This window comes from Eschscholzia californica, unplaced genomic scaffold (genome assembly GCF_041429995.1).
Source record: "Eschscholzia californica isolate CP2 unplaced genomic scaffold, dmEscCali1.0.p SCAF_4, whole genome shotgun sequence".
Lineage (NCBI taxonomy): Eukaryota > Viridiplantae > Streptophyta > Magnoliopsida > Ranunculales > Papaveraceae > Eschscholzia > Eschscholzia californica.
In genome coordinates, this window is record NW_028238461.1 from 10,350,817 (window position 1) to 10,363,813 (window position 12,997).

The window sequence follows — 12,997 nt, forward strand, 5'->3', positions numbered from 1 at the left end:
ACTAAAATGACCAGAGAAACATAAGAAACTACCAGAATGCCACTAAAGTTCACGTGCAACTTGTACGTGTATTATTCACACCAATGGCGGATTATTTTCTCTCTCTAAAATCCAAAGGTTGAAAGTTACCATATCTTATTCTCTCTCTCTCTAAGAAGAAGATAACCCGTGTTGTGAAACTTGAGAAATATCTGAAAAACCCCAAATCAGTTTAGGAATCTTAAGGATAATTTCATTTTGAAAGAAAAAAATGAGAGCTTCCTCAGTTATAAAATCTCCAAAGTTGTCTTCTCATCTATTAAAAGGTGTATTTCCATTCCCAACAAGGTATTATTTCCACCACATTTTGCTCTTGCTAGTTTGCCTCTTTTGTTTTGGAGATTTGGGTTATCTCAGTTTGATTATATAGTTATCTTTGAATATGTATTCTTGCTTGAATTTGATAATCAGTATGCTTATTGGATGAATATTTTTCATATTCCTCTAGAAAATTGGTTTTCTTTTCTGGGTTTTCTTCCTTTCAATGAATTTCCATGGCTATGACTTGGTTCTTTATTTAAAAAAATACATTTTTCTGCTGAATGTATCAATTTCAATCTGCATTTTTTCAATATGTGAGAAAAACCCATGAACAAAGAGAGTTGTTTTGGTGGGGAAGTGAGAGGATAGAGAGTTGTTTTGGTGGGGAAGTGAGAGGATAGAGAGTTGTTTTGGTGGGGGAAGTGAGAGGATAGAGAGTTGTTTTGGTGGGGGAAGTGAGGGGATGCAAGAATTAGATGAATTATGGGTAATATGTAAAAGAGATAATCTTTTGTGGAGTGCTGTGAGGCCAACTAAGTTATGTAAAGGGTGCTGTGACGCCTGGCACAATACCAACCCTATCGTCCGTGATTTAGGCACCACATTGTTACTTATGAGCTTCATATTAGATGTTATTTGTCTCATTTGATGAGTACATCGACAGTGTCATTGTTCCACGAAGAAATGTTTTAAGTTTAGATTTTCATAGCTTCTTTTAGTTGACCAATCTAGGCGCACTAGATGTTCTGTTATAACCCAAGTCTGGAAGGGTTGAAGGTCTTCTTAAGCTATGTCAGACTGAGTTCCTTGCATATGAAGCTCTTGTTTCACTCGCATCATAAGACCCATTTAGTCAGTCATTGCAAAATTGTTTAGAGTTTGATGTCCAAACACTTCATAAAAGCTAACAGGGTTGAGTTAAAGTTGATTGAAAAATGTGTTTGCACGTGACTAAAATCAAAAACGTCAAAAGGGCGTTACTGACATTAGTAAATATGCAACTGCTTGTGTTGTTGTGTTTGTTGAACAGAAAATAATTGAACACTGAAACTTTTATCGACATCATTTTAACAACCGAAGGCTGCGTATATTTATACTTGCGAATGCATTACTATTTTCTTTCCATGTTGTATTTTCACGGCTGAAGAGATACTCAGATAACAATTGTTGTTGTTGTTTTGTTTAGAACTCGGATTTGTTTTCCTCGACAACTCATACTCTTCCGAGCAAAATCGGGTAATCACTTTTTTCACATTCTTTTCTAGCAAGCCGATTATACTAATCAATAGAGATCCTGGAATAATAAACTTGTATTATCTTTTCATAACATATAACATGTGATGTTTGATTGATAAGCAGCTGAATCGAAGGTAGATGAATTACACAATTTCAGAGTAGTGCCTTCAGCTGTGTTAACAGCAGAAAAAGAAGAAGCTAAGGCTGTTTTAACATTATTCTTGAAAAAACTAGGTCTGAGTAATGCAGTTGCAGCAAGGACGATTAATAAGTCGGATCTTTTCATTGACCATCTTGTATCAAAGCTCCATTCCGTTCATAAAACCTGGTACCTAGTAGGTTCGAATTCAAAAACTTTTATATTCATTATCTTTCTCTATTAATCGTCACACTAACATTTGACCAAGTTTAAATTGATGAATTTCTTATCGTCTTCTCAGGAAGAGAACTTACCACTCTCGAGATAAGGGATGCCCTTACTCCATACCTTGAATCACTTCTTGAAGAACATGGGGACATTTTCGTCGCTGTCGTGGAAAATTTTCCGAACCCTCCTAGGAACGAACATTCAGTTACTCCTATTTCTCCAACCAACGTAACTAGTACCGAAAAACTTAAAGCCATGGCCCGAGTAAGCGAAATAGGCCCAAATGGGCAGCTCCCTGCACACATACTATACCTCATGGAGCTCGGCATGGATGTGAACCAAATCAAAGGTATAACCCGAAAGTTTCCAGCGTTTGCCTACTATAGTTTGGACGGAAAGATCAAGCCAATAGTCGAATTCCTCCTTGATCTCGGGATACCCAAGGCGGGCATATCCAGCATTCTCCACAAACGACCTCAATTATGTGGCATTAGTCTCTCCGATAACATAGTACCCAGTATGACTTACTTAGAAAAGTTGGGCTTGGACAAGAATCAATGGGCTAAGGTCATTCTTCGGTTTCCAGCATTGCTCACATATAGCAGACAGAAGGTAGAATCATTGGTCGATTATCTCTACGAGTTGGGTCTCTCTGAAGAAACCATTGGGAAAATTCTTACTCGTTGCCCGCACATTATAAGTTATAGTGTAGATGAGAAGTTTCGTCCGACAGAACAGTACTTCAAATCAATGGGAGTCAATGTTGCCGTTCTTTTTCAACGATCACCACAGACATTTGGACTCAGTATTGAAGCTAATTTGAAGCCTGTGACAGAATTTTTCTTAAATAGAGGATATAGTATAGAAGAAATAGCGAAGATGGTGTCACGATATGGAGCTCTGTATACTTTTAGCTTGGAAGAGAATTTGATACCAAAATGGAAGTTCTTTTTGACCATGGGTTATCCGAGATCCGAGCTGGTTAAGTTTCCTCAGTATTTTGGGTACAGTTTGGAGGAAAGAATTAAACCAAGATATGCGTCAGTGAGGAAGAACGGAGTGAAGATGATCTTGAACCAGGTTTTATCTACTTCAGATAGCGATTTCGATAAAGTTTTGAAGAGAAAAACAAAGAAATTGCTTGAAGATGGGCATAATGTTGCTACTACTTTAAAACAGGACGAAAATCTTGATTCGGTCATGGATGAACTCAAACTATAGTCTGTAAATAACAACCATATTCTTTGTATATTTCTACCCATGATATGAAAGGATGCAGTTTGTTTATCCATTTGCTTTAGTGTTATAAAAGAGGATTTGGTATGTCAGGAATTTGAAAATACATGCTCCCACTTAGACCTGCTACTTGACTGCCCTTAACAATCTCATCATTAGTTTATCATGATATTTTGGAGATGCATGTTTCAATCTTGAGAATCTCAAAGTCACAAAACACACAGGGAGTTAGATAGGAGGTCTAAGTGGGAGTTGGTCGAGGCCTCGAGGGTCATTTGTTTCTTGATCCATCATTAAACTTTTTGTGGGAAAAAAATGACATGGTATGGGCTCTAAGATGTGACCAATGATTGTTCTTGTCCTATCAATATGTTCGATAAAATTCCCCAATGAAAAAAATAAAGCATCTCAGAACAAAAACTGAAAGAGAGTACACTCTTTCGATTAATCACCCAGTAGAAACAATACAAAAAGCTAAATAGACAAATCCCTTACAAAAAAAAGGTTGACGAAATTTCACAATAAAACACGATTTACGAAAAAGTGTTGTAAAGTTCTTAGCAAATTCACATAGAGAAAGATACCTAAAAGATGGCAACGAGGAAAAACAAAGCAAATGCAAGGAAAGCGATAATTAGAAGGCGGGAAATCTTGCTGGTAAGCTACTTGGGTTATCGGTAAAGGAGACGATGGTGATGATGCTCAGTGAAAGGGGGAGATGTTGGTGTGGTTGGTGAAGCAGAAGGTGGTGATCGATGAAAGGCATGCTGAATGAAAAGAGGGCATAATACTAATATAATAGATTTGCGAGGAGTCCAGTCGTCACGTGGTAAGGCGTGCAATTTACGCACTCACCACTTAACATGACAATTGACGGAAAAAAAACACAATTGGGGGTATAAGGCTGACATATTTTCAAAATGGGAGTGAATATCAATTTTCGTATAATATTTGGGGTCAAACGCAAAATAACCCGGAAAAGAAAAGAGGGAAAAAGACGAGGGAAAGATTGTAAAAAAGAAGAGGGGAAGTTGCTTTGATAGCTGACTCAGGAATTTGAAATACCCATCGGAACCCTAATTCTTTCAGGGAGAGCCGGAGAGAGGATTTTGAAAAAACTCGTCGAAACCCCAATTATTGAAGTTGTTCTTCGTTGAACTCTCAATTAATTTTCGATTTTGATACATCTGCTCATCAATGGCGGTTCTTCCTATCCTTCAATTCGAAGAGAAAATCATCGAAACAGTTGAAAAGAATCCTGTCGTTGTTATAATTGGTGAAACCGGTTCCGGGAAAAGCACTCAACTTTCTCAGATTTTACATCGGAAAGGTTACTCTAAATCAGGAATGATCGCAGTCACTCAGCCTCGCCGAGTCGCCGCTGTCTCCGTTGCTAGGTAAACTCATTTGATTTCTTCACTTCACTTCATTTCATTACCAGTCATTGTTCATGAAAACTCGATTAGTAGCTGTAGTGTTATCAGATTGGAACTTCTATTCCTTATTGGAAATCTAGGGTTTGAGTTGAATCACTAGATGCAGGAAATTGAGTAGAAACAAACTTTTCACCCATAGTAGAAATTCATTTGTTTCAGAATTTCGGATTACCCAGAACTCAAATTAAAGTCTATTGCCTTCATTTATTAGTATGTGTTTATGTATTTCTTATCCCTTGTGACCCTCGTTACCAGTTTGGTGGTTAGTCTTCTTTACTGGTGCTGACTGGTTGAATGCCAAAATTTTCTTATTGTACATCTGTTCACTTGTAGCTATATCTCTGGGTTTCTTTATCGGAGTCAAACAAATTCTGTATGTGATTGCTTCTTGAAATTAGATATATCATAATTAACTCCAAAGTTCTAAATTTCTGCGGACTGTGTAGTTTACCCCTAGAGTCCCACGTCAAGGAAAAGTGGTCTATTTTCGCCCCAAGGCATACGTGTCTACAAAAAGAAAAGAAAAACCTTACAGTCATCATTTAAGTTTATGGGACATTGGAAGTAACAAGATTTATTTTTCTTGTTTGTTAAAACACTTAAATCTTTATGTCATCGTAGGTTCGTAGCAAAGTGAAAAATAATATATTATTGTATCTTTGTACATAAATGTTATATGATTTTCTTCTTAAGAGAATTAGTGTACGCCTTTTCTACATCGAGGCATACACCTCAAGGAGGTGCTCGCTGTTTGGAAAAACCACCTTGAGGCAGCCGTTTTTTTAAACATTATTTATACGATAAATTGGGTTGAATTGCTGATATAGTTTGGTTACTTTAATCCACAGACGAGTAGCACAGGAGCTTGATGTTCGGCTTGGTGAGGAAGTAGGCTATGCAATTAGATTCGAGGACAGGACTTCAGAAAGGACTCGTATTAAGTAAACATTTATGCATGACTGGGTATTTGATGGTTGGAAGATGATTTAGACCTCTAATTTGGAAATGTGGAATGTGCAGGTATCTTACTGATGGAGTTTTACTCCGTGAGAGTCTTTCGGATCCAGAGCTCAAGGGGTATTCAGTTATAATTCTGGACGAAGCCCACGAGAGGAGTCTAAATACGTAATCTTTCTTATTTTAATTTTCTTACGTAATACGTACTAATATTTTCCAAAACTTCCTCATGTTGCTAACTACCAATGCTTCAAAATGAATTCCCTATGTCCTTGGAGAATGGTGTCATTCAGTCATGTATGTGAAGATAATACCATTGAAGCAGTTTGTGACGACTGATTATTGTAATGTGCCACATGCATTTCCAATTCATTCTTGCATTTATAAGATGTGAGTTCAAATTTTTGAATCATTTTTTTTTTCACAGGGACATATTGTTGGGATTGATGAAACGCTTGGTTAAGATGAAATCCAATTTAAAGGTTTTGATCACTTCAGCAACTCTGGATGGTGGGAAGGTATCAAATTTCTTCTCCAACTGTCCCGTTATGAATGTTCCTGGCAAGTTATTTCCTGTGAAAACAGTGTACAGCACCGAGCGTCCTACAAGCTATCTCGAGTCTTCTCTGAAAACAGCTCTTGGTATGTGGTCTAGTATATTGTTATTTGATAAATTCAAGTTTTTGTATCACTTCTGTAGTTTTATGATGCATCTCTTTGTACTTTCTCTAGTTTCTCTGGATTGATGGATCCAATTGGTCTTAATAGATATACACGTTCGGGAACCAGAAGGAGATGTCTTAATATTCATGACAGGACAGGTAAGTGTTAGCTGCTGCAGTCTGTTACTTCGAAGTTAGGAACTATACGTGTTTGTTTATTCAAAATCAAATACACGAAGTCGAAGTGGGTATTGGTAGTTTTTTATATTTATTGACAAAGTGGAAATATCTAAATTGACGACGAGGAAATATATTTCGGCAGGATGACATAGATAAATGTGTAAAAAAGTTGGAGGAGAGAATCCAAAGCATGGAGGAAGGATGTTGCATGGATGCTATAGTCCTTCCACTTCATGGTTCTTTACCACCTGAAATGCAGGCAAGTTTTAGTTCTTTTTATCTATTTCTAATGGTTTCAAGGTTCTTGAGATAAGTGGTTCCCGGTTTTATAATTTTCTGCAGCCGGTGCTTAGAATAAAACCTCATTTATTTGTTTTGGTCCACGGTTACTGAATTACTCTAAGAGGCTCAGTCTATAAGATTAGTTTTAAGGGATACTGCTTTATTGCTGTTGGGAAAAGGATTGAGAGCCCATAGTCTGGGAACTTCTGCTACCTTGCTTTGAGATTGACTTGGAATGCTTTGTTAGCAACATTGATGAAGAATTTGTGTGTAGGATGTCAGTGATTTGCTTGTGAATCCTTAACTGTGTCTTTTTTCTATAATTTATATTTCCTTTTCAATATGTTCATTAGCTCATTCTCTTCTTATAGAAAAAACGAATCTAAATGGATGAGTCATAGATTTGTGGCTCTTTTTCTTTTTTCTAATGTACAGAAATAAGAATCTATGCAGTCATATCACTCCAGAAAAAAATTCTACGTGGTATGTTCTTTTCTGATGTTGCTGGGCGATTACTTCTTTCGTTTCTAAGCAATGGAAGTTTCTTACTAAAAGCTTAATAATTTCACATTCATTTCATTTGGAAAAATCTCACTTTCTTTTCCGTCATATGCCACTAGTCTAGCTGCATATTGGCCTAATTAAGTATTATCAAAGTCCAAAAGAATTTGATAATCTTCTTACTCTTTAGTGTTCCCCTGTTCTTTGTTCTGGTTATCAAACTATGCGGTCTGTTGATGTGCTAGCCTGCTGCACTTTAGTAGCCTATACTTATTAGGACTTCTGTTTTCTCTGAAGATAATTTATCTTAAATGTTGGTGTTAAAAAACTGTTATGTTTTCTAATCATAATAATGCTTCATGTTTGTTGTAATCCTACAGGTACGTGTTTTCAGTCCACCTCCACCAAATTGTAGGCGATTCATTGTTGCCACAAACATTGCTGAGACCTCTTTAACAGTTGATGGTGTAGTGTAAGACAACTTGGCTATCTTTATGAATTAGTTATTCGTCTTGTATGTATTAGTACGTTTCTGTTGACTTTCCTATTGTTATCATATATATTAGATATGGCAGTCATTTTTCCTACGTGCCGGGTGACATTGTTATAGCAATTACTTGCATTTTGGACCTAGCCCTTTTTTTTCTGTGGTATTTTTGTGTCTGTTAAGTTTTTTGTTTCATTCCTGTTTGGGTAACATCAATTGTAACCTCCTTTCCGTAATCTATCATCTTGTATATATATTAGACCCAGATTTTTATCTATGCTTCATAGTCAAACTGATTTGTACTGCTCTTCTTACCTAATAATGTACTTTATCTTAGGTATGTGATCGATTGTGGTTTTGTAAAGCAAAGGCAGTACAATCCATCTACAGGCATGTATTCCCTTGACACTGTCCAAATTAGCAGGTAAGCAATTTTATTGCCTTTTTATTTTTTTTATTCTTATTTATTTTTTCTAGCTTGTTATCTAATTTGATTTCTTATTTCAATATTGTTCCTTCTATTCAATGGCTTCTAAAATCTTGTGGAAAACTGACGATGTTGTTACTTGGTGATCTGTACCTTAAACACTCTATATTTAATCATACGCCCTAATAATACTGTGTCGGATTTTTTGTCTTGCTCCAAGAGAAAAATATACTGTAGCATTGATATTGTTGTTCAACTGCTAGAATAATCTCGATTTTTAGATACCTGAAATTAAGAGCTATAATCCATTACTGACTGTTTAACTTTTTTCCTTCAGAGTGCAAGCTGAACAGCGTGCAGGACGAGCTGGAAGGACACGTCCTGGGAAGTGTTATCGGCTGTATCCTTCTGATGCTTACCATGAGGAATTTGCTGCTGCGACAGTTCCTGAGATACAAAGATCTTCTCTTGCTGGAAGTGTTCTTTATTTGAAATCGCTGGACCTCCCTGATATTGATATTCTCAAATTTGATTTTCTTGATCCACCCTCACGTAAGAAAATAAAAGTGTTTTTATTGCTATCTGTTAACTGCTTATATCCGTTTCCTTCCCGTATGTGCTTTTACGCGATCTAGTGAATTCTTAATTTTTCGTGGCTGTTGCTGATTTTGGCCATCTCCTGATAAAAAAGTCACATGGTGCTTCAGGTGAATCACTGGAAGACGCCTTGAAGCAGTTATTTCTCATTGATGCTATTGATGAAAATGGATCTATAACACGGATTGGGAGAATTATGTCTGGTACTTATTTTGTTTCAATGTTCTTATAACACTGTATAACATTAATTAGAGTTGAATAATAAGTTCTATAGTTATAACTAATTTTAAGCAAAACAACAAGCGAATGGATGCTTGATCGAGTTAAATGGTGTAAGAAGACCTAACCAATAGCCAAGCAACCAAACTAAGCCCAGGGTATGATGGATGATAAAATGATGATAAAGAAACATAGTTATTTTACCGTCTTACGGAAATAAAAATCCATATCCTCGATTCGTCGTATTATGATATTTTGGTTTGTCGCATGTGGTGCTTCATGTAGGAGCTGGATACCTATATGTGAAATTTGGTGATTGTGCGAAAGTATAGCTAGTGAGTGTTTTCCGTTTTCTACAGTATTGACATTAACCACACTTTCTTTGACAGAGCTTCCACTGGAACCTTCACTTTCGAGAACCTTAATAGAGGCAAATGAGAATGGTTGTTTGTCCCAGGCCTTGACTGTTGTCTCCATGTTATCAGCAGAAACAACGTTGCTTCCTACCCAAAGGTTGTTAAATTTGTTACAGTTCCTTCCCTCTTTAGTTTCTATTATGTCTTACTTGTTTTATGCGTGTAACTAGAATAATGCTTTCTCCTAATTAGAAATACCCGAATAACAAGGGACTTATGCCATGCATTCACAACTTTGTTCTTGCCAGTAATAGGCATGGTTTTTTTAATTCGATATATTTCTTCTTATGCGTATCCTCTATAACTATGGTTTACGACATACTTGCTCTAGTCTACATTATCTAACACTTATGATATACGTTGCACTTGTAGTAAGGCCACAGACAAGAAGAGGAAACAAGCTCCAGCAGACTTCCCTGATGGTTCTGGTTTGGGAGATCACATACAGTTGCTCCAAGTGTTTGAAAATTGGGATCGAGTGGACTATGATCCACGTTGGTGCACAGAAAATTCCTTGCAGGTACATGCTTTTCCAAGAACCATCCGAGACAGTCTGACAAACTATTAATTACTAGTATTAGAGTAAAAAATTCAGATTGTAAGCTTCTACATATACTTATAAAATGATGCCCTATACATGGTAATGGTATCAGACATAGTTTAATGTCAGGAAACCCGAAATTTGTGGCAGTCGCGTAACTTGTCTGAAGTGAATATAAACTAGGTATACCTAAGGTTGATTACTCAAGCTTCACCATACTAAGCTAATTCTTGGACCCAAATCTTCACTTAGTAGATCCCGTTTTCCTTAGTCTCACGTGGATATATATACAAAGACTTTTCCTTTTAAGAAACTGTGTTATTTGAAAGTGGTAAGGATCAAAATGGTTCTTGGACTTTTTTTTATTGCAGGTACGAGGAATGATGTTCACGAAGGATGTCAGAAAACAGCTATCTCAAATAATGCAGAAAATATCGAGAGGTTAGTCAACTTTCGACATATTATTAGTAACTTCCTTTCTTTTTGTTTTGAAATGTAAAAAAAATCAATTTTTGACATTTACGAAATAGACTCGTGTTTGAAAATCAGGACCGTTGGATGTACAAGCAAATGAAAGACGAAGAGGGAGCCGAGAAGACTACAAAAAACTGCGGAAGGCTCTGTGCATTGGTTATGCAAGTCAATTAGCAGAGCGAATGATTCGTCACAATGGCTATAAGACACTAGGTTTCAACTCCCAACTTGTTCAGGTAACTATAATTCCACTTTTCAACCTTCATCTAAAAATAATACCGGAAAAACTTATGTCTTTGTGTGCAATTTCAGGTTCACCCTTCTTCTGTTCTTAAAGGCGATGAGGATGGAATGCTACCCAACTACGTTGTTTACCACGAGCTTATCGCTACCTCTCGTCCATTCATGCGTAATGTTTGTGCGGTGGAAATGTCATGGGTCATGCCCATCTTAAAGAAGCTCGAAAAAGTTGATGTAAACAAACTCAGGTAACATCTTGAAAATAAAAAAATATTAGAAACATATAGTCATAAACCAAGATCTGTCCTTGCTTCAATCTGTATATATCCGAAGTGTAATGGTTATAAATTTTCTCTTCACAGTGGGGGAACAGCAGCCACTGAAGATGATACGAAGGAAGAAATCATCACAGATTTGCCTAAGAAAGATGCTGACAATGTTAATGTTACCGAGGATCGAACCAGTCAAATACAGGCAGCTAGGGAACGTTTTCTTGCTCGAAAATTAAATAAATAGCTTCCATGTATTCATCTGTTAACGGCAACTGGTCTTAGAGTAAACAAGAGTCTTCGCTTCCGTTCTTTGCTGTTATTTGGAAGTGCTAGAACAACAGAAGGGGAGAAGAACCATATGTGCATTGCCAATATCTAAAAACACCCGCTCTTGATAATATGCAGCAAGAATGCTCATATTTCGTGTGGCAAGTAGAACATATCGACGAAGAATACTTGAACTTGTATAGAGCTCAAAATTGAACGAGTTTTTCGGATATCAACTTTTGGTGTTTGCTCCCCATCTCGTAGTCATGGAAGATATTCAGAGTCTATCAGATTTTGAAGGGAAGCATGTATTTTATTCTGTAGTGTTTCATAATATTTATTGTGTATTTTGGTGTTACTCGTTCGGATGCTTATTCAAACTAGTTGTATGTGCCTGAAGCAGATGATTAAGATTAGGAGAGTTGAAAGAAAACAAAATCATACTGTTTTCTTTTTATTAAAACCGATAGTGATAGTTGGATGGCGATGTGGATAAGTTGATGAAAATTTGTAATGTTGAGGTGGCATTGGTCGACTCTGCCACGTGTTATTTGAATAACTTGAGAAAGACAGGTGAGCCGTCAGATTGCTAGGTCATTCCTAGTAGGAATCCGAATGGCTAGATTGACCACAAGTCAAATGGAAAATGTTAACACAAAAATCGAGAAGATTTGTTCGAAGCTGGGATGGATTGTTATTGTCGGTTCACTCACACCCAGGGTAATGGGTGATTATTTTTGTATGACGGAATTGCCCCAAATTGATTGCTAAATGCTGATGTGGTCTGTTTCATCAGTGAAAAACCTACTCAACAGAATCGAGCCAATAACATCTTCTATTTGTAATGTTATCGTTGAAACCGATGAGAAATAATTTGATGGAAAGCCGAGGTGGTGTGTGTTTTGGAATTTGACTTGTCTGGATACTATAGAGCACTAGTTCAAATAAGTGAGAAAAATTTTGGTGGAGTATTGAAGGGAATAATGAAGTAGTTTGGAATTTGAGCGATCTAGATTTGAATGGTGTGAATCGGATAAACTCAAATACAATTAAAATAACTCATTAATTCAAATGAATCATACATGAAGAGAACACTTTGAAACCTGATTTAGAATCAATTCGGATTTTATTTAATGTCACACAATATAAGATTAACATTTCTTTTTTTTTTTTTTGTTAAGGAGATATAAGATTAACATTTCAATTACAAATAAATTCTTGTAGTGACATGGTAGCATGGTAAGTCTCAATCTCACATATTGAACGTAGTCGTGGTCATCACCGAAAGTAGAAAAATAAAGAGACATCTTATTTGGTGATATTATAACAAATTATACCAATCTAGAGACTAAAAGGACAACACTAGAGTAAGACTAATTTCAATCTAAAATAGCAGTATAGTATATTAGGTAGCCAAGCATAGGCTAATGAAAAAAAACTCTATAAAATGAGCAGTACTACTGCACTTCAAAATATTTTCAAAGCAATGGTAGTATCATCACTTCTCATAAAAAAAACCTCAATAGTTTGTAACTAAATACAGTAAAGTGGAGAGCCAAAAACGTAATATCCATTTAACTTTTATACTTTTGATATAAATCGAGGAACAAAAAATTGTCAAATTTGTATATTTTGTTATATCTCGAATGAAAAATGTCTTCCTATCTGAATTGAGTTTCTCTCATTAAATCCTCACTCGTCTATCAACACTAATTGTCAAATTTGTATATTTTGTTATATCTCGAATGAAAAATGTCTTCCTATCTGAATTGAGTTTCTCTCATTAAATCCTCACTCGTCTATCAACACTCGTCTATCAACACTAATTTCCAACTTAAACATTACCATTGCAACAAAAAATAATCTTAGACATTAGCAATAAGAGGGTAAAACTGTAAAT

The 12,997-nt window shown here is 36.2% G+C and overlaps 2 protein-coding genes across 8 annotated transcripts; both read left to right on the plus strand.

The window, feature by feature from the left end:
* Positions 1 to 113: 113 nt before the first annotated feature.
* On the plus strand, positions 114 to 3,194 carry LOC147542540 (transcription termination factor MTERF5, chloroplastic-like). 4 transcript variants are annotated; one of them, XM_086633733.1, is made up of 5 exons: positions 124 to 657; positions 757 to 931; positions 1,042 to 1,536; positions 1,660 to 1,864; positions 1,977 to 3,194. In XM_086633733.1, the coding sequence occupies exons 4-5, from the start codon at positions 1,780 to 1,782 to the stop codon at positions 3,122 to 3,124; spliced, it is 1,233 nt and encodes a 410-aa protein (XP_086489859.1). In that variant the 5' UTR covers positions 124 to 657; positions 757 to 931; positions 1,042 to 1,536; positions 1,660 to 1,779; the 3' UTR covers positions 3,125 to 3,194. The 4 variants fall into 4 exon arrangements, with proteins under 4 accessions (XP_086489856.1, XP_086489857.1, XP_086489859.1 ...); XM_086633730.1 differs by lacking the exon at positions 757 to 931 and having other exon boundaries at positions 114 to 327; positions 1,487 to 1,536; positions 1,660 to 1,875; XM_086633731.1 differs by lacking the exon at positions 757 to 931 and having other exon boundaries at positions 114 to 327; positions 1,487 to 1,536.
* Positions 3,195 to 4,060: 866 nt separating this feature from the next.
* LOC147542541 (RNA helicase family protein) lies at positions 4,061 to 11,535 on the plus strand. 4 transcript variants are annotated; one of them, XR_015223272.1, is made up of 17 exons: positions 4,115 to 4,536; positions 5,424 to 5,516; positions 5,596 to 5,700; positions 5,960 to 6,174; positions 6,301 to 6,353; positions 6,517 to 6,633; positions 7,538 to 7,629; positions 7,982 to 8,068; positions 8,409 to 8,623; positions 8,779 to 8,871; positions 9,277 to 9,400; positions 9,676 to 9,823; positions 10,216 to 10,285; positions 10,394 to 10,554; positions 10,631 to 10,806; positions 10,921 to 11,357; positions 11,422 to 11,535. XR_015223272.1 is itself a non-coding variant. In XM_086633734.1 (16 exons), exons 1-16 carry the CDS (start codon positions 4,337 to 4,339, stop codon positions 11,072 to 11,074), a joined length of 2,103 nt encoding a protein of 700 aa, XP_086489860.1. In that variant the 5' UTR covers positions 4,061 to 4,336; the 3' UTR covers positions 11,075 to 11,535. The 4 variants fall into 4 exon arrangements, 2 of the variants coding, with proteins under 2 accessions (XP_086489860.1, XP_086489861.1); XR_015223273.1 differs by having other exon boundaries at positions 4,154 to 4,536; positions 5,596 to 5,876; XM_086633734.1 differs by having other exon boundaries at positions 4,061 to 4,536; positions 10,921 to 11,535.
* The last annotated feature ends 1,462 nt before the right edge of the window (positions 11,536 to 12,997 follow it).